Here is a 25,348-nt window from a genome sequence, read left to right on the forward strand (position 1 = left end):
AGGATCTGGAAGCTGGGAGGCACTGCCCCCCACCCCCTGCCGGCGTCCACCTCCCTCCCGGGGCTCCCACACGTGGTGGTCGTGGTCCACACCAGCGCCCCCCGGCTCAGCAGAAGGCAGCAGGCTGCGAGCAAGGAGCATCCTCACAGTCTGCTCCCCTCCCTGGCGCCCTCGCTCCCTGCAATCCCGGCTCCCCCTGGGTTTAGCCACCCCTCCGTCCCCTTCCCCAGGAGGGGGAGACTGAAGACAGCACTCTTTGGGGGCTCCTGGCGTCTCTCCAGGTTCGCTCAGCGGCCGGAAAAGAATGGTAACATGAACATCGGAGCGTGAGCGCGTCACCGGAGAAAGGAAGAGATTGATGGGCTGAGAGCTCACTTCAGGGAAGATCGCATTCCCAGGGCTGCGCTCCACCTCTCAGGCTGACATCTGTGGCCTCAGTCCCCTCGGCTCCCAGGTCCCCAGCCTCTGCCTGCGGGGGAGCGTGGATGGGAGTTTGCGCACCTCCATCCAAACAGGAGTTCTCCCGGATCCCGCGTCCCTGGCATCCATCCCTGTGGAGCCCATCAGCACGCTGGCTTCCCAGGGAGTTGGACTGGAGTTCAGGTGGGTTATTCCCCGGGGAGGAGGTGGGGGGACATCACAAGAGATATTCCGGGAAGACAGGGAAGGGGATGCTCCATGTGTCCAAAGAGGACACTTCTCTTCCAGACACTTGCTGGGCTGAGCCGCTGGCTCCCTCACAGTTTTTACTTAACTCTCTCCTCCACTAGCCAGCCCTCCAACCTAAGGGGGGAAAAAACACCACCCAAACTCCTGTTTTCTGAAGTATCCAGCATGCCACTGACTTTTCATAACTCACGACTAGCCTGTGAAACCTTTCTGTTTACTCCATCGCTTTCCATGAATGAAGGTCAGTAGGCTTTAATGATTTCCTCAAGCCAAGTCATTCAATTCTGAGCCAATAGACAGTGCCTTCGTCACCGTTTTCTGGGGTGGGGGGAAAGTAACTGTGCGTTTGTTCTGCAGATGCCCGGCTCCCTCTGATCCTGCGGACTGGTGCTGAGCACGCCCCAAAAGTTTGTAGCTCCTCCGCAGTTTCTGGTGCTTGGCAGGGGAGAGGACCTGAAGGTGGCATCCAACGCCAGGAGCAGCCAGGGAGCCATCTCCTCTAACTTTCCTCACCCGCTCTCATTTGCCATGAAGAGGAAGCAGAAGAGGTTTCTGCAGATGACTTTGTTGTTCATGGTGGCTTTAATATTCCTGCCCAACATCGGCCTCTGGTCTCTGTACAAGGATAAGCACCTGGTGAAGTCCACCGAGCCTGGGGAGCAGCAGGTAAGTGCCCCCCAGAGAAAGATCACAGGAGAGCTGGTAAGGCATGCTGTGACCCGCAGGGGTGGGAGGGGAAGGCACAAGGAAGCAGGGGCGGGGGACAGCTTGGGTTTTTCTCCCAAGTCTTGACAGAACTGACATGACCAGACTCTAGAGACTTTGGGTGTTTTTTTTTTTTTTTGTTGTTGTTGTTGTTGTTTGTTTTTTTTTTAAAGCAAGTAGTTGTTTTAAGATCGCGGTCAATGACATGGTGAAATGGAAAATGAATGAACTGGGAAAGGAGGGTGAGAGAGCTCAAGAAGTAAAGATACTCTTTGACAGTTGGTCTTGAACGTTGGTTTTGTTTTGATATGAGTAGAAGGTGAACTGCTTATTTGTGGGATGTGGGAGTACGTTTGGTGCAAGTTTATCCCAGAGATTTGTCTCTGCTTTTTCTCTGCTTTGGGTGTGTATATTGAATTGGGCAAATTAAAGCATTAGAATAGTGAAGTGGTGATTAAAAAAAAAAAACACCACAAACTACAGTTTTCTATATTTTGGGCTGTTATTTTTGCTTAACAACAGCTTTTTCACCCAGCCTTGGGGAACTTAACGTGTCTCGGTTTCTTCTCCCCTGTTGCTAAGGTGGTACCGTGGAGTATACACAGCAGAGTTATCAAGCATGTCCCTTCAGTTTCACAGCCTGGTGATAACAGTTTGCTGTTAGAAGCTTTCTCTCAAATCAGAAATACCATGTAGTGTGGTATGCTCTCTTTTTACTTAGTATGTGCATTGCTGTTGGCTTAACATGGATCAAAATAACTATCTTTCTTAGTGAGCAATAGTGCAAAACACCCTTCACAAAATGTGGATGAAATCCAATATTGTTGAGTTCCTTGTTTGTTAATAAGTAAAACAGATTCTGTAATTAAACTTTTAACAATTGACTGTAGCCTTCTTTATGGTATTGATACAACACTTTTCAGTTAGTCCTGTGCATCCGCTCGAAATATTAATATTTTTAATTTCAAGGGTCATCACCCATGTACACGACATACCTTCTACATATAGAAGTGCTTAAGTTGTCTACTTGTGAACAACATAAATATATTTAGTAATGGCAACTAAATATTGTTTCTTATACTTAACAAAGTTTAATTTCTTTTTACACAGTGAGTGGTTAGTTGGTGAAATACATGGAAGTAATTTGCTTTTTCATTATGACAAGTAATCATTACCAGTTGCGAGACTGTAAAGATAACTAGTTGCTTATGGATTTTTGGTGGGTTGGAATTTTGAGGGAAAATGCTGAAATATTTTCATTTAGTTATTGATATCTATTATCCTTTCTAATACAGATGGAACTTTCATTTAAAGTGTATTCTGTAATTGCAATAAAAAAAGACATGGGTACTCTGTATGTTAAACTTTTTTTTTCTATTTAGATCACTTATTTCTATAACCCTTGGTATGAAATGAGATTTTATTACCATTGATAGTTAATGCACTATTATGTAAAACTTCCATTCCAATATTTACAAAATACCTAAAACAAAAATATCTTTCTTGAATTTTGCTCATTCACTTAACAATAACTATCTGAAATATTTGCTGGTATAGCAAACGTTAAAAACTAATTAATCTTATTAATGAGATCTTTATAATCTATCAACTGGGTCTATTGATTTTGACTCTTAATAAAAAATGTGTTTCTCTGATGCAATAAGAATATAAAATATGACAAATCAACTCTTTTATTTGCCATTAAAATCTTCAAAAATGGTTTCCTTGTTTCTGATTCTTCTGTAGTAAAATGATGCTTTATATCAGATAATAAGTTAATGGGTATCAAAGGGATGAAGTGGTAAGAGAAGGAACAGTTCCTCAAAGTTCATATGCTGTAGAGTAACAAGATGGATATCTTGTGACATCCCAGTTTACTAATTCTATGTAACAGTTTTGAAACCAAGAATAAAGAAAAGATATTGTAGTAGTAAATGTCATAAAATGAATGTCGGTCATGTACTTTAGTATTGTTAGCCTAAATTATGGTTTTTAAATTAATACTTTTTATAGATACAAAGTCAACTTTAAAAGTAAGATTACTTACTTTCTGAAAGATAGAATTCATTCTAAAACAGGAAAAGGTAAGCTTTTATTTATTTTATTATATTAATAAATATAATTGGAAAGAAAAATAGGGCATGTTGACATCATTACATGAGTATCAGATAAGTAAAAGTTAAGTTTTATGCACACATATGCAATTACCAAAATAAAAAGTTGCTTGCAGTGATGAATTAAGCATGCTTACTATTATGATGTAATATTTTGCTAATGTATCTATATTTCAATGTTAGGAAGTCAGCTAAATGCAAAGGTTTTCAATTGAAGCATATAATTTGCCTATTGGGGTAATGTGTTCATTAAATTTAGCAATTTATTTTAAAGAGACATTTTCTTGGTTGATTGCTAAAATTTTCTCCAAAAGCCATCTTTTACTATATTTATCACCAAGTTGTAAAATGCTGAGGTTAAGGATTATGTGCTGATTGGGGCATTGAAAGCAATAAGCAATGAAGCTATTCAAACCAAGTCACATGCTCAAATGAGAGCTCTATTTTTACATCAGTTATTTGTCAATCCACAGTGAGGTTGTAAGGGTGGCATGGCAGTGATCACTGGAGTTGAAAATTTTCACTGTTTTATGTAGTTTAATTTTTACAGTGTGTTTTAGGGAAATACATTAATTTGTGGAAATTCAAAAATCGCAGAATGGCTAATACTTTTAAAATACTCTTAATTTGTATTTTATCAGAGTATATTACTAATAGTTTGCCTATCTGCCATTCAGTATAGTGTTTATTATGTAAATAATAACTCACATAATAATTTAATTTATCTGAGGTAAATTAAAGGGAGGGAAAAACAGAAAGCACTGATCAAACTGCATATTAATTTCCATGTTGTTAATATTTTACATATTTCTCATCTCTTATATGCTTACAAATCAATTCTTTGTATTTATTATCATTTTACATTAAAAGTAATACTTATAAGTCCCATAAGATTTAAACATTTGCCCCATCTGTTTTATAGAAAATAAAAAATATGATATAAAAATTTCCTAATTATTTATCTAAAAGCTTTTTTTCCTTTTATACAAAGAAAATTGAAAAATAGTTTTAGTCATACAGTAATTAAAAGGTTTATTTTATTGTTTGAGCTCTGCAAAATTGGAATCAAGCTGAAATAAATATTAAGCTTTTGCAATTTGTAAAGTTTTATAAAAATTTAAAAATATTTTATAGTTCTTGTTTAGATGTTATTAATTAAATTATCAATCATAATTATCATATGTTATCTTCAATTGAGTTAATTTTGCCACTTGTTTGCCATATATATAATTCAAAGGTATTTATTGATAATAATGTGATATTTAGTGAGGGATGATTACTGTATTATTATTGTATAATCATTTATACTTTCATTTAAAATAATTTGAATAGCTACTCCTCTTTGGTTTTAGCTGCAATTAAAATTATGTATCTAGATCTTCATTAAACTGCATTAGGATGATAATTAGAACAAAGCAATATTTCAGAGCAAATCTACTTCATTCAGTATTATAACATATCTTTTCCTAATCATTTATGAAAATATAAGTAAATAAAAATGACTCCAAAACACTTTCTTTTCTTGAATACATTGAAATGATTGATTTAAAAAGCTGTAAAATAGTTTAGTAACTAAGTTGCAAACAATATGAGTTATAGAAAATATTAAAAAGTAATCAGAATATGAAGAGATTTTTGCAAATTAAAACTAGGATGGAAATCTCAAAATTTTAAATCAGACATTTTCAGAATTGTTCAGAATGATTTTAGGAACATGTTTGGCCTAGATATTTTACCACATTAAAAAAAAACACAAACAAACAAAAGCTGGACAATCAAGTCACTTTTAAACTGTGCAACCTTGTACTTAAGAATTGCTATTTATAAAATAGGGCTAATTATGCTTGCCTCATAAAAAGGTACATAAAGTTGTGAAGTTGTGAAATCACACCTTAGATATGGAAAATATTTTGAGGTAAGTTGTTGTTTTTAGTCAGATCCACATGTAAGCTATACTTGGTACACGTGAAACTTACGCCATATATATATATATATATATATATATATATATATATATATATCCTCAAAGAGATCCCTCAGCATCTTTTCCAACTCTTCTAATGTTAGCTCCACACTTTGGGGGGAGCGGGTAAGATTTCCTTTCAGCTAGGAACATTATATTCTGGTATTTTTACTTCTTTTATGATGGGAAGAAGTCAGATAATTGGTACCCAGTGTATGCAAACATGCTTTCTTTTGTCATGGTGCTCACTAAAGCTGTAGAGCATGTCTATATTTCTTTTTCAGTAAACACCCTAAATATTGGAAGCGCTAAGAACAGAAGAAAAAAATTAAGATTTTTCTCCTCTTAAAATCAGATGGTACATTCTCAGTACACTAGATGTGAAATAATGAATTAATTTGGGACTGTTTTTAATTAGCTAAGATGTAGATTTTAAAATTAGGATTATAAGGACCTTTTCAGGGGTCTTCAAACTTTTTAAAGCGGGGGCCAGATCACGGTCCCTCAGAGAGCTGGAGGGCCGGACTATATGAACTACTAATTCCTACTGTAACACCTCGGCTGTGCTCACTGCCCAGAAAACCTGGCGGGCAGGATCAGACTCCTCTGCGGGCTGCATGTGGCCCGCGGGCCGTAGTTTGAAGACCCCTGTGAGGATCTCACCACACAGATGACTGGAACAAGTGTCTTAATTATTTGCTGTGACCTAGTAGATCGAAACATGATTAGTTCATGACTTTGCCCCAGGGGAGACAGTATGAAATACAGTCTTCTGTACACATCCTGGTAAATAATGAGATAGTTTCCTCCCCCACCCCTGCTCAATGCTGTCCTGGATCAATTAACCTCCCATGTGTTCTTTTCTTTTTTTCTATAAAAGAAATCAAATCAGAGGTGGGATATGTAGTGTAAAGGGTGAGAAAGTGCACCATTTAAGTGGTTAGAGAAGAGAAATGAGTTTTGTTTGGTAACTTTGTTTTGTTAGAGGTAGCCATGAGAGCCTTTAGAGAAATTTTCAACTATGTCTCCGCATGTAAAACATTTATAAACATGAGAGTTATCAAGAATTGTCTTAGAGCCCATCCAGCGTGGTTCAATGGTTGAGCATCAACCTATGAACCAGGAGGTCACAGTTCAATTCCTGGTCAAGGCACATGCCCAGATTGCAGGCTGGATCCCTAGTGTGGGGCATGCTGGAAGCAGCCAGTCAATGATTTTCTCTCATCATTGATGCTTCTATCTCTCTTCCTCAGTGAAATAAAGAATTGCTTTAGAGGAGGGACTAATTAAAATAAAGACAAGACATTATGCAATGTGAATAACATACAGTTTCAGGTTTGGATAAGTTCTGTCCAGCAGTCATGCTCATTTCTCATTTGCTTGACTTGCTCAGGAAGAAGAGTTAAGTCCTGGATATTTCAGAATCTTAAAGCCATCTGACATGACCATGTCGTTCTTCTATGTTCTTCACATTTACATATATGTTTACAAAAACACCATTATGGAAACAAAAGTGCAAATGTGCAAAGAAATAGGAGGTTCTGAAGATGACAGTAAAGATAAAGACACATACTAGATGCTTGCTCTCCTTATGATCTCCATCTGTCACACCAATACTTAACAATTCCTAAATTATCTCAAAATGTAGTTGTAATGCTTGGGTGAACAACAACAGCAAAACAAATGAAAAACATTTGTGCCACTGAGAATATGTATTTAGACAAACACAAAAATACATATACTGGGTTTATTTAATGCTTAAAAAGAAGACTCAAGGCATACATACGGATTGAAGACATGTTTACCCCCACTGTCTCTCACGTATATGCTGGTGTCTGTTACCACCAAACTCCAATGAGGTGGCCAGAAAGGGGGTGAAAAAATAAAAGTATATTTAGAGAAATAGGTAAATCCATGTTTTCTCCAACTTTTCTACTTCCAGTGTGGTGAGGAAAAAACACACAATGTGGACTGGATGAGCAGTACTCTCAAATTAAATGTACTCACTTCACATATTCATTTAGCAATACACACATCTACATACATCTACACACATGGTCTCACTTATAAAAAAAAAATAGACACACCGAACTGTTTCATTTCCTACAATATTTTTTTACTTTTGTAACTTGCTTATTTCATTGTGTTGAATTCACACACACACACACAAAAAAAAAACAACAACAACAACAAAAAAAAAACTATGTCAATTGAGTTTGAAGCATCACTTAAATGTTATTAATATAATTCTGGGAAAATGCACCTGTCTCTAGGAGCACTTATATTTATTTAGCAAGTGTGAGAATTACAATAAAGATTTAGCCTGTTATAGTTGCACAGTTTATACATAGGGCAAGCCATTGTTATCTGGTAATATAATCAATACAGTGGTGGTTGCCATAGACTACCAGCAGGTGCCTATCAGTTCCTTGTTGCAAAGGAGTGGTGGTGTCTCAGTGAGGGCTGAGAAAGCTAATTTTGAATTTAGTTCAAGTACTCAAATGCTCACTCCATGCTATTTCAGTACACGAAGTCTAGAAAGCCAGAAACAGTACATTTTATTATGAATCATTTTGAACATTTATATTATATTTAAAATGACCAAATGGGTCAGGGCTGCCACCCAAGTTTGAATGAGTTGGGCTTTCCTTTTTCCTTACTTTTGGCATATTTCTCCAGCAGGATGATTTAATTGAACTTAGTTTGAGAAGAAATATCAGAATTTCTATCATCTTATTCTCTGTTAGCATATAAGTGTATAGGCTCTGGAATCAAATTATCAGGGTTCAAATTCTGTGCCCATCACTTAGCACTCTGTATAATTTCTTGAGTAAATCATTGATTTTCCCCTGGTCTGTTTTTTTCTTCAATCAAATGGAGATGATAATACTTTCCTGTAGTGTTATAGTGAGGACTGTGAACAAAATATATAGTACTGTGAAGAACATATAAGGTTAATGGATATAGGTTATTGTTATATATACTATATGCATGCATAAGCAATGATTGTCTTTAGGAAGGCAGTTCAAGTTTGTTTAATCAATGGCTCTCTTTGCAAGGCAATATCAAGACAGCATAGCAGAGCATTGGATATTATAGAGGATTGCCACAGATGTGTTAAGTCTGGAAGGGAAGATTGTTGATACAGAAATAAATAAGGTCTAGAAAATAAAAGGGCTTTGTTTATAGTTTCTGGTCTAATACTTGACAAATTGTCAATTTTAATTTTCATATAATCATTTGTAGCAAAAGTGATTTTTGATATATTGTATTCAACACTATTCAAAAACTGAAGTTTTCGATGTAATTCTTCTTTATTAAAAAGACAGCCATATTTCTATGTAGTGACTATCTTCATGTCCCATAACAAATAAAGCCAATGACTCACATGTAGGCATTTTTTTTCTCTACATGAATTGCAAGTAAGAATTTGAGAACTAAGCAAACATGAATTACAAGGAAGCATTTAAAAAAAAACTATATATATTCATTTCAAAGAGAAAGGGAGAGAGAGAGATAGAAATATCAATGATAAGAGAGAAACATTGATTGGCTGCCTCCTGCACACCCCCTCCCACTTCCCCCTCCCCCACAATAGGAATCATCCTGGGCTTAGCTGTAATTTTGCTGCAAGTACTTGAGTTTGCCTGTACTGCCATCTTGGTTCTTCCTCTGTTTGCTCTAGGCTGCCTACTTTTAGTTCCAGTTCTATTAGTGGCTGAGTAATCCTCAGCAAGTTACTTATCTACTCTGTGCTTCCGATTTACCATTTCTAAATGATTATAAAATTAGTGCCTACTTAATTGAGTTGATATAATGGTTAAATAAGCTATATAATATGCATAAATTGATTGAAAAGCATGATGACACATAGAAAACAATCGTAAAGGGTTAGCTGTTATTATCTATTAGACTTCTGGATAATTGAAATTGGACATACAGGCAAAATATGTTCCTATATGCCCTTTTGTTCATAAACCCGTCATGAGGTTACATAAAAATTTCTCAATTTTTACAGGCTTCTCAAAAATGTTCCAAGAACCTTTAACATCTTTTACTTTTCACTTTTTTATTCTTAGTAGCCCATATGAAAATAATACAGTACTTATTTTAATGTTTCTGTAATTTGAACCAAGGGCTCCTGCAGTCTTGCATATTGACAGCAACTAGCTTTCAACAGAGAATTCAGTTCTTCCTAGCATATGCACTCAGCAACCAAATGTACTGTGGCAACCTTTCCCCCCTACATTTTGTGCTATTCTTTCCACTTGGTGTTGATTTCTCTATGTGTATTTTGCCCTCAAGGGATATAATATATCTCATAAATTATTTCATTAAATCAGTCTAAACTTCCAAAGAAAATGATCTAAAAATGTCTTCAGGGTCGAATATTTTAATATTTTATGTAGCTTGAATTTCAACACTTTTGTTCTGGCTGCTTCTGTCAGTAAGATGGTATTGGGAGAATCAAGAATGATGCTGCTAAATGAGAGTGACTTGACAAACTAAGAGCTGCCTCATTTCCACTTTTAGTGCTTCTAAGAAATAAACTTATTGGGACGACTGAGGGATGGAAAATTGTATAAAACTAGGTGGTGATAGAGGATTAAAAAAAATGCTTTCAATCCCTAAGTGAAGTTTATAATTTTTTAGATAGCCTAGCAGAAGGCTGTCAGATTAACAACTATATAATGGGATTGACCCTCCTCTTAACTTCTGTAGAAACTTTCAACTTTCCTTTCACAAGCTGAAGAAAATTGCAGTTTCTGCAAGATCCTCAGCATTCTGAGGCAAACTTGTTGAGTTCTAATACTGTATGAAATGTATAGGGAATGATACACATCAGGGAGGCCAAGTGGATAATACTCCAGAAAGGTTAGAAATATAAGCCACTCATACTTTAACTCCTATTCCATGCTTTTTCCTGCTTAGAGCCTTCTCCCCCCCATCTTTTCCTTTGATTTTTTTTTATTAAAGATAAATTTCACCTAGGAATTGATTTCATCAATTATTATTCCTATGAATGGATGAAAGGCTTGGAACATTTTAAACATTTGAGTCTCTTGCATTATAAAAAAAAAAAAAGGTTTTGTTGAACCTACTAGTAAATGTATTTTCAATTATTGGAATGTATATGGGAAATAGGTTTTAGCTCAAGGCTTCTGCTGTTAGTCTTTGTTGCTATTGTTTTGTTTGTAATACTGGGAACTGCCATTTTATTTTAAACTATGCAATCAGAAAGTAAATATTGCTTAGTTTTGTCACCTCAAGGGAAACAATCTTTTTGTACGTTAAAAGTAAAAACTGGCAGAGTGAAGCCTAGACTTCCAGTAAGGAACCATTCTATGCTTTTTTCTTTAGCTCTTCATCTGTCTTTTTCAAAACTGCATTTTCCAGCCTTCTCTTCTCAAATCTCCCTTGTCACCACTTTTCTTATCAGACACAGCAGATAGCTTGGCCTCACTCTACACTGAGGGTGTATAATTTTCATACTGGGAGAGCCAAGACTTCATGCCATAAAATCAGAAAAAGCACCTGCGGGTATTCCCCAGTTCTCTATTTGCCTCCTGTTACTAAGGAAAAATGTTCCTACTTTTAGGATAAATGTGGAAACTCTATCCAGATTATGGATCACAACTTTCTTATTTTTAAGGATTTCATCTATTATTTTTTCATTGCATTTATTCATTGTTGCCTTTTCCTTTTGGATTCATCCTTCATTCCAGTATTTAAATTTGCTCAAGTTTTGCCGAAATCGGTTTGGCTCAGTGGTAGAGCGTTGGTCTGCAGACTGAGGGGTCCCCAGTTCGAGTTCGATTCCAGTCAGGGGTATGTACATTGGTTGCGGGCACATCCCCGGGGGGTGTGTGCAAGAGGCAGCTGGTCGATGTTTCTCTCTCATCGACGTTTCTAGCTCTCTATCCCTCTCTCCTCCTCTGTAAAAAGTCAATAAAATATATATTTAAAAAATTTGCTCAAGTTTTGCCCACTATTGAAGAGGTGTGGGGAGCAAAAGAGCAAAGCAAAAATAAAAAACTCCCTTTTACCACTGCTCTGTCTCTCTCCTTCTCTCTCTCTTTTAAAAAATTGACTTCAGAGAGGAAGCGAGAGGGAGAGAGAAACTTTAATGATGAGAGATAATCATTGATCAGCTGCTTCCTGCACACTCCCTCATGGGGATTGAGCTTGCAACCCTGGCCATGCATCCTGACCTGGAATCAAACCATGGCCTCCTAGTTCTTAGGTTGACACTTAATCACTGAGCCAAACTGGTTGGACTCCCTTGTCGTAATAACCAAACTGGATGCATCCAATTCTTTACTTTTCACTTCTTCCAACCTCAGGCCAAATCCTACTCATCCAATCTGTTTTAACTGATTTCACCATTGTCATCAGAAATCCTTTGACAGTTCATCAGTCATATTACTTGACAGAATGCAACCAAGCATTCTACCTTACTTAAAGCAATCATTTTCATCTGAGTCTAAGAGGTGATGGGTGGCAGACCTGAGAAATTAGAAAAAAACTTTGAAAAGCAGAAAGGAGGGCTTAGTAGGTAAACTTGGAGTGATTCAGACTCTGCAAACTCTTATTTTAATTCTCCTATTCCCACTGCCCATCCCTACTACCACCCATGCATAACACAGTTGCCAGTGTTCTTTATAGACTCCTACTTCTAATCTATCTTTTCCTTAAAATGGAATATTCTTCAGAGGTCTTTAGGATTACTTCTTGTTCTGTACTTTGCTTTGGAATATCTCACCCAGCTCCTCATTTCAGCTCTCACACTAAAGTTCACGACTGAGAAATCCATGTGTCTAGCCCAAATTTCCCTTTTAGCCTGTGGTCCACACAGCAGTCTGAAAGCTAGAGACATGTATTTTAAACTTTAAATATTAAGGTGAAATTTGTTTTTCTCTTCCATGCTTTACTCCTGTCCTCCTTTTGTGTCTCTCATCTTAATATAGTACATTGTCTTCCATCCCACTGTTCATTATAATTGGACTTCCATTATCTTTACTCTCAAATTTACTTGGTTGCTAAGCAGTAGCAATTCTTCCTAAAACATCTCTCTTGAATTCATCTCTTTTATCCACCTTGACTCTGGCCTAGTTGGGACCAACATGAACACTTCAATAGATGAGTATAGAAGACCCTCATCTTGGTACTCCTGACTCCAGCCTTCTTCCCTCCACCTCATAGCAGCCAGAGGTGATTATTCAGAGTGATTCATTGTACATACAGCCCACTGCCCTTCCTAAATCTATTCATTGGCCTCCCACACATTATTATTAAAGTTCTTCTTTAATACAGCTTTACCATATTAAGGTCTTCTTTTATTTTTTTCCTTAGAGTATTTTAAAATTTTTGTTTAATTTATTGAGATAAGATCCTATATAATAAAAGCCTGATATGCTAAGTGTCCTGTCATCCCATGTTCGGTCGACTATTCAACCAATCAAAGTATAATATGCTAATGATGTGCTAAGGCAGCTCAATTGCTCGCTATAACATGCACTGACCACCATGGGGTAGACAGTTGACCAGTCGACCAGTCATTATAAAGTGCACTGACCACCAGAGGGCAGGTGCTCCAACCTGTAGGTTAGGTAGCTGGCCAATTGGGACTGGGCAAGACAGGGCCAGATATGCCCTGAAGCCCTCTCAAGGTCCCTCCCTGGCACTGATCATGCATCAGTGGAGTCCCACGGCCTGGCCTTTTCCCTCTTACAATCTGAAACCCCTCAGGAGACATTGGAGAGCTGGTTTTGGCCCAATCCCGCAGGCCACTTCCCTCTGGAGGGTGCCAGGATTGGGATTGATTGGGTGTGAGCCCACAGAAAGTGCAGTGGGGCCAGGATGAGCAGGAGCAGTAGGTAGGAGCTGCAGGTAGTGCTGGACTATGGGTTTTGGCCTGATCCCCGCAGGCCACCCCGAGGGACCCCACCCATGCATAAATTTGTGCACAGGGCCTTTAGCTGGTTAATAACATCATATAGGTTTCAGGTGTACAATGCTATAATACATAATTTGTATATTGTATTGTGTGTTCACCACCTCAATTCAAGTCTCCTTTCATCACCATTTATCCCCCCTTTTACCTGCCTATACCTCCCTTTGACTCTGGTAATCACCATACTGTTGTCTGTGTCTATGAGTTGTTTTTTCATTTTTGCCTAATCCCTTTGCCATTTTTACCCAGCCCCCAAACCCTTCCCCTCTAACAGCTGTCATTCTGTTCTTTTTGTCTGTTTATATTTTTAAAATTTATTTTGTTCATTAGATCCAATATATAAGTGAAATCATATGGTATTTATATTCTCTGACTGGGGTTATTTTGCTTAGTGTAATGCCCTTTAGGTCCATTCATGCTGTCTCAAAAGGTAAGAGTTTCTTTTTCACATTGGAGTAGTATTTCACTGTGGAAACTTACCACAGCTATTTATTCACTTGTCTACTGGTGGGCCATTGGGCTGCTTCTAAATCTTATCTATTGTGAATAATGCTGCAGTGAACATAGAGGGGCATATATTCTTTCGAATTAGTGTTTCAGGTTGCTTCAAATAAATTCCCAGAAGTGGAATTGCTGGGTCATAAGGCAGTTCCATTTTTTATTTTTTTATTTTTTTTATTTTTTTGAGGTAACTCCATACCGCTTTACACAATAACTTGCATCAATCTACATTCCCACCAACAGTACACAAGATTTCCCTCTTATCCATGCCCTTGCCAACATTTGTTTGTTGATTTATTGTTGATAACCACTGTGACAGGTGTGAAGTGATATCTCATTGTGGTTTTAATTTGCATTTCTCTAATGATTAATAACACTTAGCATCTTTTCATATGTGTATCTGTCATCTGTATATCCTCTTTGGAGAAGTGTTTTTTTTCAGGTGCTTTGCACATTTTTTAATTGGATTGTTTTTGGGGGTTTTGAATTTTATAATTCTTTATAAATTTTGTATATTAAACCCTTATCAGTTGTATCATTGGTAAATATGTTCTCCCATTCTTTTCATTTTGTTCATGGTTTCTTTTACTGTACAGAAGCTTTTTATTTTAATATAGTTCCATTTGTGGTTCCCCCTCCCCCCCCCCCTGAATTTCCTTTGCCCAAAGAAATATATCAGAAACAATATATTGCTATGAGAAATGTCTGAGATTTTACTGTTTATCTTTTCTTCCAGGCTTTTTATGGCTTTGAATCTAAAATATAAGTCTTGAATCCATTTTGAGTTTACTCTTGTGCATGGTGTAAGAAAGTAATCCAATTTTATTTTATTTTTTGCACATATCTGTCCAACTTTCCCAACACCATTTATTGATTAGACTATTTTTCCCCATTGCGTATTCTTGCCTACTTGTTACATATTAATTGATCATGAAGACATGAGTTTATTTCTGGGGTCTATATTCTGTTCCATTGACCTATATAAATATGCTTTTATGTCAGAACCATGCTATTTTGATTGCTATGGCACTGTAGTACAATTTGATATCAAGTAGTGTTATTCCTCTAACTTTGTTCTTCTTTCTCAAGCTTATTGTGGCTATTCAGGCTGTTTTGTGGTGCCATGTATATTTTGGAATATTTGTTTTAGTTCTGTGAAAAATGCCATTGGTATCTTGATAGGAATTGTGTTGAATCTATAGATTGCTTTTGGATAATATGGATATGTTAATGATGTTAATTCTTCTACTCCATTAATCACAACATATGTTTACACTTATTTGCTTCTCCCTAAGTTTCTTTCTTCCATGTCTCAGAATTTTTAGGTACAGGTCTTTTATATACTTGATTAAATTAATTCCTAGGTATTTTATTATTTTTAAAATTAAAAAAAATTAAATCTTTATTGTTAAAAGTATTACATGTGTCCCCTTTTTTCCCCATTGACCCCTTCAACCCTGCCCCTGCCCTTCTCTCAGGCATTCACCACCCCATTGTCTGTGTCCATGAGTTATGCTTATTATTTTTTATGCAATTTTAAATGAAATTATTTTCTTAGTTTCTCTTTCTGTTCATTATTGGTGTATAAACATGCAACTGATTTCAGAATATTAATTTTGTATCCTGCTATTTTATTGAATTTATTAGTTATAGAAGTATTTTGGTTGCATCTTTAGGTTTCTCTATAAACAGTATCAAGTCATTTATAAATAATGACAGTTTTATTTCTTCCTTTCCATTTTGGGTGTCTTTTATTTTTTCTTCTCTGATTTATGTGGCTAGGACTTCTAGTACCATATTGGACAAGAGTGGTGAAAATAGAGATCCATATATTTTTCCTGCTCTTAAAGGAAACACTTGTAGTTTTTCCCTATTGAGTATGATGGTAGCTGTGGTTTGTCATATATGGCCCTTATTATATTGAGGTATGTTCCCTCTATTCCCAATTTGCTGAGTGTTTATATCATAAATGGGTGCTGGATTTTATCAAATGTTTTTTGTGCATCCATTGATATGATCATGTGGTTTTTATCCTTCATTTTATTTATGAGTTGCATCACATTTATTGATTTGTGGATATTGTACCCACCTTGCATCCCAGAATAAATTCAACTTAGTCATGGTATATCATCTTTGTAATGGATTGCTGGTTATGGTTTGATAATATTTTACTGATGATTTTAGCATGTATATTAATCAGGGATATTTACCAATAATTTTCTTTCTTAGTAGTATATCTTTTTTTCAAAAGATATAGATTTTTATTGATTTGAGAGTGGAAGGAGAGGGAGAGAGAGATGGATACATCAATGATGAGAGAGAATCATTTGATCAGTTGCTTCCTACACACTCCACACTGGGGATTGAGCCCACAACCCAGGTATCTGTCTTGACCAAGACTGGAATTTTTATTTCCTGGTTCATAGGTTGATGCTCAATCTTTATCTGGTTTGGGAAACAGGATAATGTTGGCCTCCTAAAATTAGCTTGGGAGTCTTCCCTCTCTTGAACTTTTTGTAATAGTTTGAGAAGGATAAGTATTAGTTCTTTGAATGTTTGATAAAAGTCACCTGTGAATTCATCCAGTCTGGGACTTTTGTTTGTTGGTGGTTTTTTGATTACTGCTTCAATTTCATTAGTTTTAATCAGACTGTTCAGATTTTCTGATTCTTTCTGATTCAGTTTTGGAAGATTGCATGTTTTTAGGAATTTATCCATTTGTCCAAATTAGTATCCATTTGTTAGCATATTGTTGCTCATAACATTTTCTTACATTACAGTCCTTTGTATTTCTTTGGCATCAGTTGTAACTCACCCCCCCCCCCTCATTTCTGAAAATCAATTACTTAGGTCCTTTTTATTCATTGACTACAGGCCTGGTACATGAAATTCATGCATGGGGTTGTGTGTCCCTCAGCCCAACCTGCAATCTCTTCAATCTGGGACATCCCTCTCACAATCCAGGACTGCTGGCTCCCAACTGCTCGCCTGCCTGCCTGCCTAATTGCCCCTAACCACTTCTGCCTGCCAGCCTGATCACCCCTTAACCACTCCCCTGCTGGTCTGATTGCCCCTATCTGCTGACCTGGTCTCCCCTAACTATCCCCCCCTGCAGGCCTGGTCTCCCTGAATTGCCCTTCCCTGATGGCCCAGTCACGCCTAACTGCCCTCCCTTGCAAGCCTGGTCACCCCTAACTGCCCTCCTCCCCTGCAGCCCTGATCCCTTACAACTGCCTTCTACTGTAGGCCTGTTCCTCCTCCAACACTCCTCCCCTGCAGGCCTGGTCCCCCCCAACTGTCCCTCCCCTGCAGACCTTTTCCTTCCCAACTTCTCCATAACTGCTATCCCCTGCTAGCCATTTTGTGGTGGCCATATTGTGTCCACATGGGGGTGGCCATCTTGTGTGTTGAGCAACAGTCAATTTGCATATTACCTATTATTATATAGGATGAGTCTGATTAAAGGTTTGTCAATCTGGCTTATTTTTCAAAGAATCAACTCTTTGTTTCATTGATCTTTTGTGTTTTTTGTTTAGACTCTATTTTTTATTTCTGCTTTGATATATATTTTTTTTTCTTCTACTTACCTTGGACTTCGTTGTTCTTGTTTTTTAGTTTCTTTAAGTATAAAGTTAGATTTTTTTTTTACATTTTTCTTGTTTGTTGAATAGGCTTCTGATGCTATGAATTTCCTCCTTAGGACTGTTTTCACTGTGTGTTTTGTGTGTTCATTTTCATTTGTTTCAAGGTATCTTTTGTTTTCTTCCTTGATCTCATTGTTAACACATGCATTGTTTAGTAACATGTTATTTAGAGTCCATGAATTTGTGTGTTTTTCAGTTTTTTAGTTCAACTGCTTACCACTTCACTGCCAAGCTTCCTAAATTCTAACCACTTAGAACATTTTTAGGTTTCTGAGAATTTTATGTTCTTTCTCCTTCAGGAATTTTCCTGTATTAAGCCTTCAGTTTTGCCTGGATCATTTCTGGTGTCATTCTACTTCTCTCTGTGAAAATTTTCCTGATCTTCTATGCTTGGTTTTGTTACCTTACCTAAGTGTTTCCTATGAAAGCCTTATTTTTTTCCCTTTTAATGGAATTTATTTGTCTGTTATTAACTATCTGTTTAGATAATTCATTCACCATTGATCATTTAGTTTCTTAAAACTCAGTAGTAAGTTTAATGATCTCACCCTTTCAAATATACAGTATGTTCATGTACTAATACCTTGAACTTGTGAATGTTACCTTATTTGAAAAAGGTTCTTTGCAGACGTAATTAATTTAAGGATCTTGAAATGCAGAGATCATTTTGGATTATCCTGGGTGAGCTTAAATTAATTAGAGATATACAGGGTGTATTTGATGGACAGAAGGAAAGAATACATAGACTGAAGTGGGATATGAACTATGAAGATGGAAGCAGAGATTAGAGTGATGTAGCCATAAGCCAAGGAAGCCATGGAATGCTAACAGTCACCAGAATTTGGAAGAGTCAAGGAAGTATTCTTTCTAGGAGCTTCCAGAGGTAGTGCAGCACTGCCAATATCTTAAGTTTGGAATTCTAGCCTTCATTTCTGTTTAAGCCACCTAGTTTGTGGTTATTTTTTATGACAGATAAAGAAGTTAATATACTTTAACAATTTCCTATTTTCACATTTTTTAATTCCAGTGTCTAGCATTACCTGACCACAAATTACTCAATAAATATTTGAAAGAATGGAAAATGATAATATGATCTGTTATATAACTTATTTGAGCTTTACTGTATCTATGTAAAAAAAATATTATATACATAACCAAGTATGTATGTTTAAACATTATGTAGGTATTATAAAAAAGAAACTATGAATATAAAAAGGTAAATTATTATTTTACTCTGATTAAAAAGGTAAACTGTTGTCATAGTTATGAATTTTGATCACATTAATATGTGCTTTTTCTGTCATTCTGTCCCTAATACATATGCTATTATGCAAAACCTGACTGATCCTAAAACTGAAATCACAATGAGATTTCATCAATGATGTAGCCATCTCAGTATGCTATAGAAGATATGCACAACTCCAATTAACTTAAAGAAAACAAGACGGCCATATTCAAAGAAGTCAATAAGACAATGAAAAAAATATAACCATTGAATCTACTCTTTTTCTACTGATAGTACCGCCTTTTATCAATTTAATGCCTAGGCATAATATGTGTCCACACTTGAGTATTGACTTTGCTAATTGAGAAGAGGCTTAATTTATAAACTTTACTAATTTACTTAAAAAATGTGGTTGAAAAGAACTTGTATGCATGAATATAAGTCTAAACAATGAATATGAACACTAGGGGGTGAGGATATGAGTGGGGGTATGTGTTGGGGGAGTTAATGGAGGGATGAGGACACATATATAATGCCTTAATCAATAGAGAAATTAAAAAAAATAAATATGCGGGGGAAAATTGTGGTTGAGTTAATTAATACAACCTACAAGGGAGCACTAAATAGCACAATTCATAGTGTAAGTCATTTTGAAAGTATGGATTGATAAATTTCAAGGCTCAGTGGATAGAGTGTCGGTCTGCAGACTGAAAGGTCCCTGGTTCGATTCCAGTCAAGGACATGTATGTTGGTTGCGAGCGCATCCCTAGTAGGGGGTGTGCAGGAGACAGCTGATTGGTATTTCTCTCTCATGGGCATTTCTAGCTCTCTATCCCTCTCCCTTCCTCTCTGTAAAAAAATTAATTAAAATATTTAAAAAAAATGGGGGCTGATTTTAATTTGAATGCTTCAGACCTGAAACTCCTATTCATTTGATTCTCTAGCATGTGTCCTCCTTTGAACAGTTCCTGTCTTTTTGAAGAAGTCTATCTTGATTTACCTGTGTTTATTTTAATTAGCAGTTATGTAGCAGGGATTTTGAAGAAGGGAGAGAAAGGGAGAAAATTCAAGGGTAAGATGTATGAAAGATTAGGAAAAAATTATAAGAGCTAAAAATGATATGACAAGCTTTATTTGGTAGAGGCATTTTTAATTCAGTGTCTAGGGGGGAAATGTCTTACTGTTCTGATAATTAAATAGCATTGTGTTTGATGAGATGGTTTTGCATTCTTCATAATACTAAATTACTCCAAGCACATTCATTATATTCCCTCTTATTTGTACCAGTGTGATGGTCAGCTTTGGAGTTTTGAACTTTTCTTCCTGACATTTCTATCAACTAGTCACCTTATTTTGATCTTCTTTCATTTCAGTTGTTATTGTGTGAATCTCAATAGCATATTAACCTGATTTTTGATGAAAGACAGTTTATTGGCTATATTCAGCTTTAAAAACACATGAAGAAATATTACAGGGAGTTGTTTAAATGGGATCTTTTCCCTTAATATTATCTGCACAATTGCATCTATTAGTCAAAAGACCATTTTAAAACATTCTTATAAATGGACAAAAATAAGACATGCTATTATTAAGCATTGACTTGTGTCATGATATATAGTTGGTAAAATATTGCATTTTAGGTACTCTTACCCAACAAATATGTATCCATGCATGTTGAGTTAATCATTATGAGAAACTATGTGCATTTTTTTTAGCAAATTGTCTGACCTGAACACTAAAGGCATTTTTTTTCTCTTTATAACTTTGACTTTTAAATCATTTCCTTGAGTATCTTTAGTTCCATATTTCTAATATTTTGAGACATATTTCATCTTAGTCAGTGATCTTATGGTAATATATATATATATTCACATGGAAAATATATTCATTGTGCTGATGCAATGTAGGGATTCTGATTACATCTTTAAAGAATGAATTTTAAAATATTTTAATTCAAGTAAAACAATCAGATATTTGTCCCTTTTAATGTAAAATAGTAGTTTGTTTATGTTTGTTAAAGCCATCTAATTCTTTTAACAAGTTTTTGCAATGCAATTTTTTAGTTAGATGGAATAATCTCATTAATTTACACTTACGGGTATAAAACAATTCATTTTTTTGTGACATCTCCATTAAAAGCTTTATTTTAGAAAGTACTCATCTATAATGAATAGTGGGGATCTTAAATCTATACATCCATTACAAGATAATTTTTAAAAAGAAAGAATTTATGTGCCTGCAGTAAATATCTACTTTTTATTTCATTTTATTTTTTTATTTATGGCTGGTTTTAGATTGTTGTTTCCTTCTAGCAAGTGTGACATAGAATATATATGCATATACAACCATATATATGTATTTTATATATATTTGAATTTTGCTCTTGTCGGGATTGATAGACATGTGAGTGCATTGAGAGAAAGTATTGAATAATATTTCATTTCTCATTTTAGCAAACGTCCTTTTGTTCCCTGGTTTATTATATTAAAAAAACTGAGCCATGACTATAAAACACATCACTTAGGGATAGTGAATAAGAATGATTTTATTCTTTTTCACCATGGGCTGAGGCAAAAGAGTCATAAAGTAAAGCATAAAAAGTAAGTAGGTCTCTCCACTAGCTGGTGGCGAATATTTTAGTCTGATATATGTGTATTTCTAGAGAATCATAAACATGCAATAAGCTTGTAAGTCCTACTATCACCCAAGCAAATGTTTAAGACCACTTATTGCCATTTCAGTGCACGGTTGTGAAATTACAGGTTCGGGGATTACTTTTCAAATTTTAAGATTGCCGTACATGCTTACTTTAATCAGTATAAAATACAGAGGGAAATATAAATCTGATTTTGATGATTCTCCCCTAAATCCTATTCCATATAGCCTAAATAGTGGCATACTGAGCAGTATTAGGATTGGGGAAGTACACAGATATAGTATTTTAAACATAGGGTATAATATTAAAAACAGCTTTCCTTATATATGAATGTGCATTGAAGTATAAATTTTTATCACAGTGTACAATGGTTAGATAGAATTATAATTGACATATTTTTGTAAATTTATGTTCCATTTATTAAAATGCTTATTGCTAATAATGTAATCTGTGAGCAAATTTTTAGTTTTAAAGTATCTTATCACAAATTTGATCAATTTATTTAAGATGCATTACATTTAGCCAGAATTTATTGAAATTTTCTATTTAATAAGAGTAATATGCAAATTAACCATCACTCCACTACACCCACAAGCCACTCCCATCTGCCAATCAGGATCATTTATGCAAATTAATCCAACCAAGATGACTGTGGCCATGGAGAGGGGAGAGGGGAGGCTTGGGTTTCCCCAGGGATGAAGAAAGCCAAGCTTTCCACATGCCCTGGCCAGCCCAGGCCTCCACAAAGATAAATAAATCCCAACAGCAATGGCTACTGCCATGGAGTGAGCAGAAGGCTTGGCTTTGCTCCAGACTACAAAGTTTCAATTGTAGAAGATAAATACTAAATCCCAGATACCAGAGCCTCCACTTTGGTCACCAGGGGCATGGCTGGCCTACAAACCACCATAGGCCCCTCGCTCAGGTCATCCCATGCCCCAACGGAACTCCCACCCTAATCTGGGATACCCTTAAGGGTAAACCAGCTGCCCCCACCCATGCACCAAGCCTTTATCCTATCTAATAAAAGAGTAATATGCAGATTGACCATCACTCCAACACTCAAGATGGCTGTCCCCATGTGGTCAAAGATCCTGCCCCCATGTGGACACAAGATGGCCACCACAAGATGGCCAGCAAGGGTGGGTAGTTATGGGCAATCAAGCAAGCAGGGGAGGGTAGTTGGGAGGGACCAGCCCTGCAAGGGAGGGCAGTTGGGGGAGATCAAGCCTGCAGATAAAGGCAGTTAGGGGTGACCAGGACCACAGAGTAGGGAAGTTGGGGGCAAAGAGGCTGGCAGAGGAGCAGGTAGACTTCAATCAGTCTGGCAGGGGAGTGGTTAGGGGATGATCAGGCTGGCAGGCAGAAGTGGTTAGGGGCAAGCAGGAAGGCAGGCAGGTGAGCAGTTGGGAGCTAGCAGTCCTGGATTGTGAGAGGGATGTTCAACTGCCTGTTTAGGCTCGACCCCACCAAGATAGGGTCTAAAAGGGCATTCGGACATCCCTGGAGGGGACCCAGATTGGAGAGGGTGTAGGCTGGGCTGAGGGGCACCCCCTAATGCATGAATTTTGTGCATCGGCCTCTAGTATATTAAGAAAAAATAATTAGAGGAAAATTATTCTATTCTTCCATAAATTTCTAGTATAGGCTTACCTTAGTTTATTTTACTTACTTTATTGTACTTGGCAGAAACTGCATTTTTTTGCAGGTTGAAAGTCTGTGGCAGTCCTGCATTAAGCAGTGTAGGGGCATACTTTTTCCAATAGCATTTGCTCACTTCATGTCTCCTTGTCTCATTTTGGCAATTCTTGCAATATTGCTAACCTTTTTACTATATTTGTTATGACAATCTGTGGTCAGTGATCTTTGATGTTACTATTGTAATTATTTTGGGGTTCCATGAGCCACACCCATATAAGAGAGTAATTTTAATTGATTAATGTGTGTGTTCTGACAGCTCCAGGGACTGGCTGTTCTCTCTCCTCTCCTCTCTCCTCTCTTCTCTCCCCTCTCTCTTTGAGCCTCCCTATTCCCTGAAACACAACAGCATGGAAATTAGGCCAATTAATAGCCATACAATGGCTCTAAGTGTTCAAGTGAAAGAAAGAGTCCCAGATCTCTCACTTAAAAACAAAAACTGCATGTGTTTAAGCTCAGTGAGGAAGCATGTTGAAAGCTGCTTAGGCCAAAAACTAGGTAAACCTCTTGTTCCAAACAGCCAAATTGTGAAAGCAAAGTTCTTAAAAGAAATCAAAGTGTTGTTCCAGTGAATACATAGATGAAAAGGGAGCAAAACAGTCCTATTATTGATAAAGTGAGAGTTTTAGTGGTCTGAAGAGAAGATAAAACCAGCCACAATCCAAAACCTAATCCAGAGCAAGACCCTAACTCTCCTCAATTCTATGGAGTCTGAGAGAGGTGAGGAAGGTGTAGAGGAAATGTCTGTAGCTAGCAGAGCCTGACTCATGAGGTTTAAGGAAAGAAGCCATCTTCATAGGTAAAGCAGCAAGTGCTGATATAGAAGGTGCAGCAAGTAATGAGCAAGATCTAACCAAAATTATTGATGAAGGTACTGCACTAAACTACACATTTTCAATGTATACAAAACAGCCTCATATTGGACGAAGACACCATGTAGGACTTTCATAGGTAGAGAGGAGAAGTCCATGCCTGGCTTCAGTTTGTAAGGGCATGCTGACTTTCTTGTCAGGGACAGCTGGTGACTTCAATTTGAAGCCACTATTCACTTACCATTTCAAAAATCCCATGGCCCTTAAGAATTACTAAATCTACTCTGCCTGTGTTTATGAATGGAATAGCCAAGTCTGGATGACAGCACATCTGTTTACAACATGGCTTACTGAATATTTTCAGCCCACTATAAAGACCTGCTGATTAGAAGGAAAGGAAGGAAGGGAGGAAGGAAGGGAGGGAGGGAGGGAGGGAAGAAGGAAGGAAGGAAGGAAGGAAGGAAGGGAGGGAGGGAGGGAGGGAGGGAGGGAGGGAGGGAGGGAGGAAGGAAGGAAGGAAGGAAGGAAGGAAGGAAGGAAGGAAGGAAGGAAGGAAGGAAGGAAGGAAGCATTTTCTTTCTGAATATCACTGCTCATTTACATTGCACCTAGGCACTCAACAATATTCATGATTTGTGCCTGCTAACACAACATTCATTCCACAGGCCATGGATCAAGGAATAAATTGGGTTTTAAGTCATTTGAGAAATACATTTTGTAAGATTATTGCCATCAAAGATAGTAATTCTTCTAATGGATCTAGGCAAAGTAAATTGGAAAGTTTCTGGAAAGGATTTACCATTCTATATGTTATTAAGAATATTTGTGATTCATGGAAAGAGGTAAAAATATCACATGAGCAGGAGTTTGGAAGAGGTTGATCCAACTCTCATGGCAACTTTGAGGAGCTCAGGGTTTTTGTGGAGGAAGTAACTGCAGATGTGGTGGAAGTAACAAAAGGACTAGGATTAGAAGTGGAGTCTGAAGAACTAACTGGATAACTGCCATCTCATAATCAAACTTTGATGGTTGAGGTGTTGCTTCCTATGGATGAGCAAAGACAGTGGTTTCTTTTATTTATGTATTGATTTATTGATTGATTGATTGATTGATTTTTTATTGATTTTTTTACAGAGAGGAAAGGAGAGAAATAGAGAGCCAGAAACGTCGATGAGAGAGAAACATCGACCAGCTGCCTCCTGCACACCCCCTATCAGGGATGTGCCCGCAACCAATGTACATGCCCTTGACTGGAATTGAACCAGGGACCTTTCAGTCCGTAGATCGACGCTCTACCACTGAGCCAAACCGGTTTTGGCAGACAGTGGTTTCTTGAGACAGAATCTATTCCTGGTGAAGATGCTGTGAAGATTGTTGAAATGACAGCTAAGGATTTAGAATATTTCA

At 36.9% G+C, this 25,348-nt stretch overlaps 1 protein-coding gene across 1 annotated transcript in view; it reads left to right on the forward strand.

Annotated features, from left to right (window-relative positions):
* The first annotated feature begins 774 nt into the window (after positions 1-774).
* Positions 775-25,348, forward strand: part of GALNTL6 (polypeptide N-acetylgalactosaminyltransferase like 6) — an 867,296-nt gene continuing 842,722 nt past the window's right edge. Inside the window, exons 1-2 of the mRNA XM_084883746.1 lie at positions 775-910; positions 1,027-1,335. Coding sequence (XP_084739872.1) covers positions 1,198-1,335 — 138 coding nt within the window. The 5' untranslated portion in view covers positions 775-910; positions 1,027-1,197. The remainder of the gene's footprint in view (positions 911-1,026; positions 1,336-25,348) is intronic.

Source organism: Pipistrellus hanaki, assembly GCF_964339955.1.
Source record: "Pipistrellus hanaki genome assembly, chromosome: 5".
Lineage (NCBI taxonomy): Eukaryota > Metazoa > Chordata > Mammalia > Chiroptera > Vespertilionidae > Pipistrellus > Pipistrellus hanaki.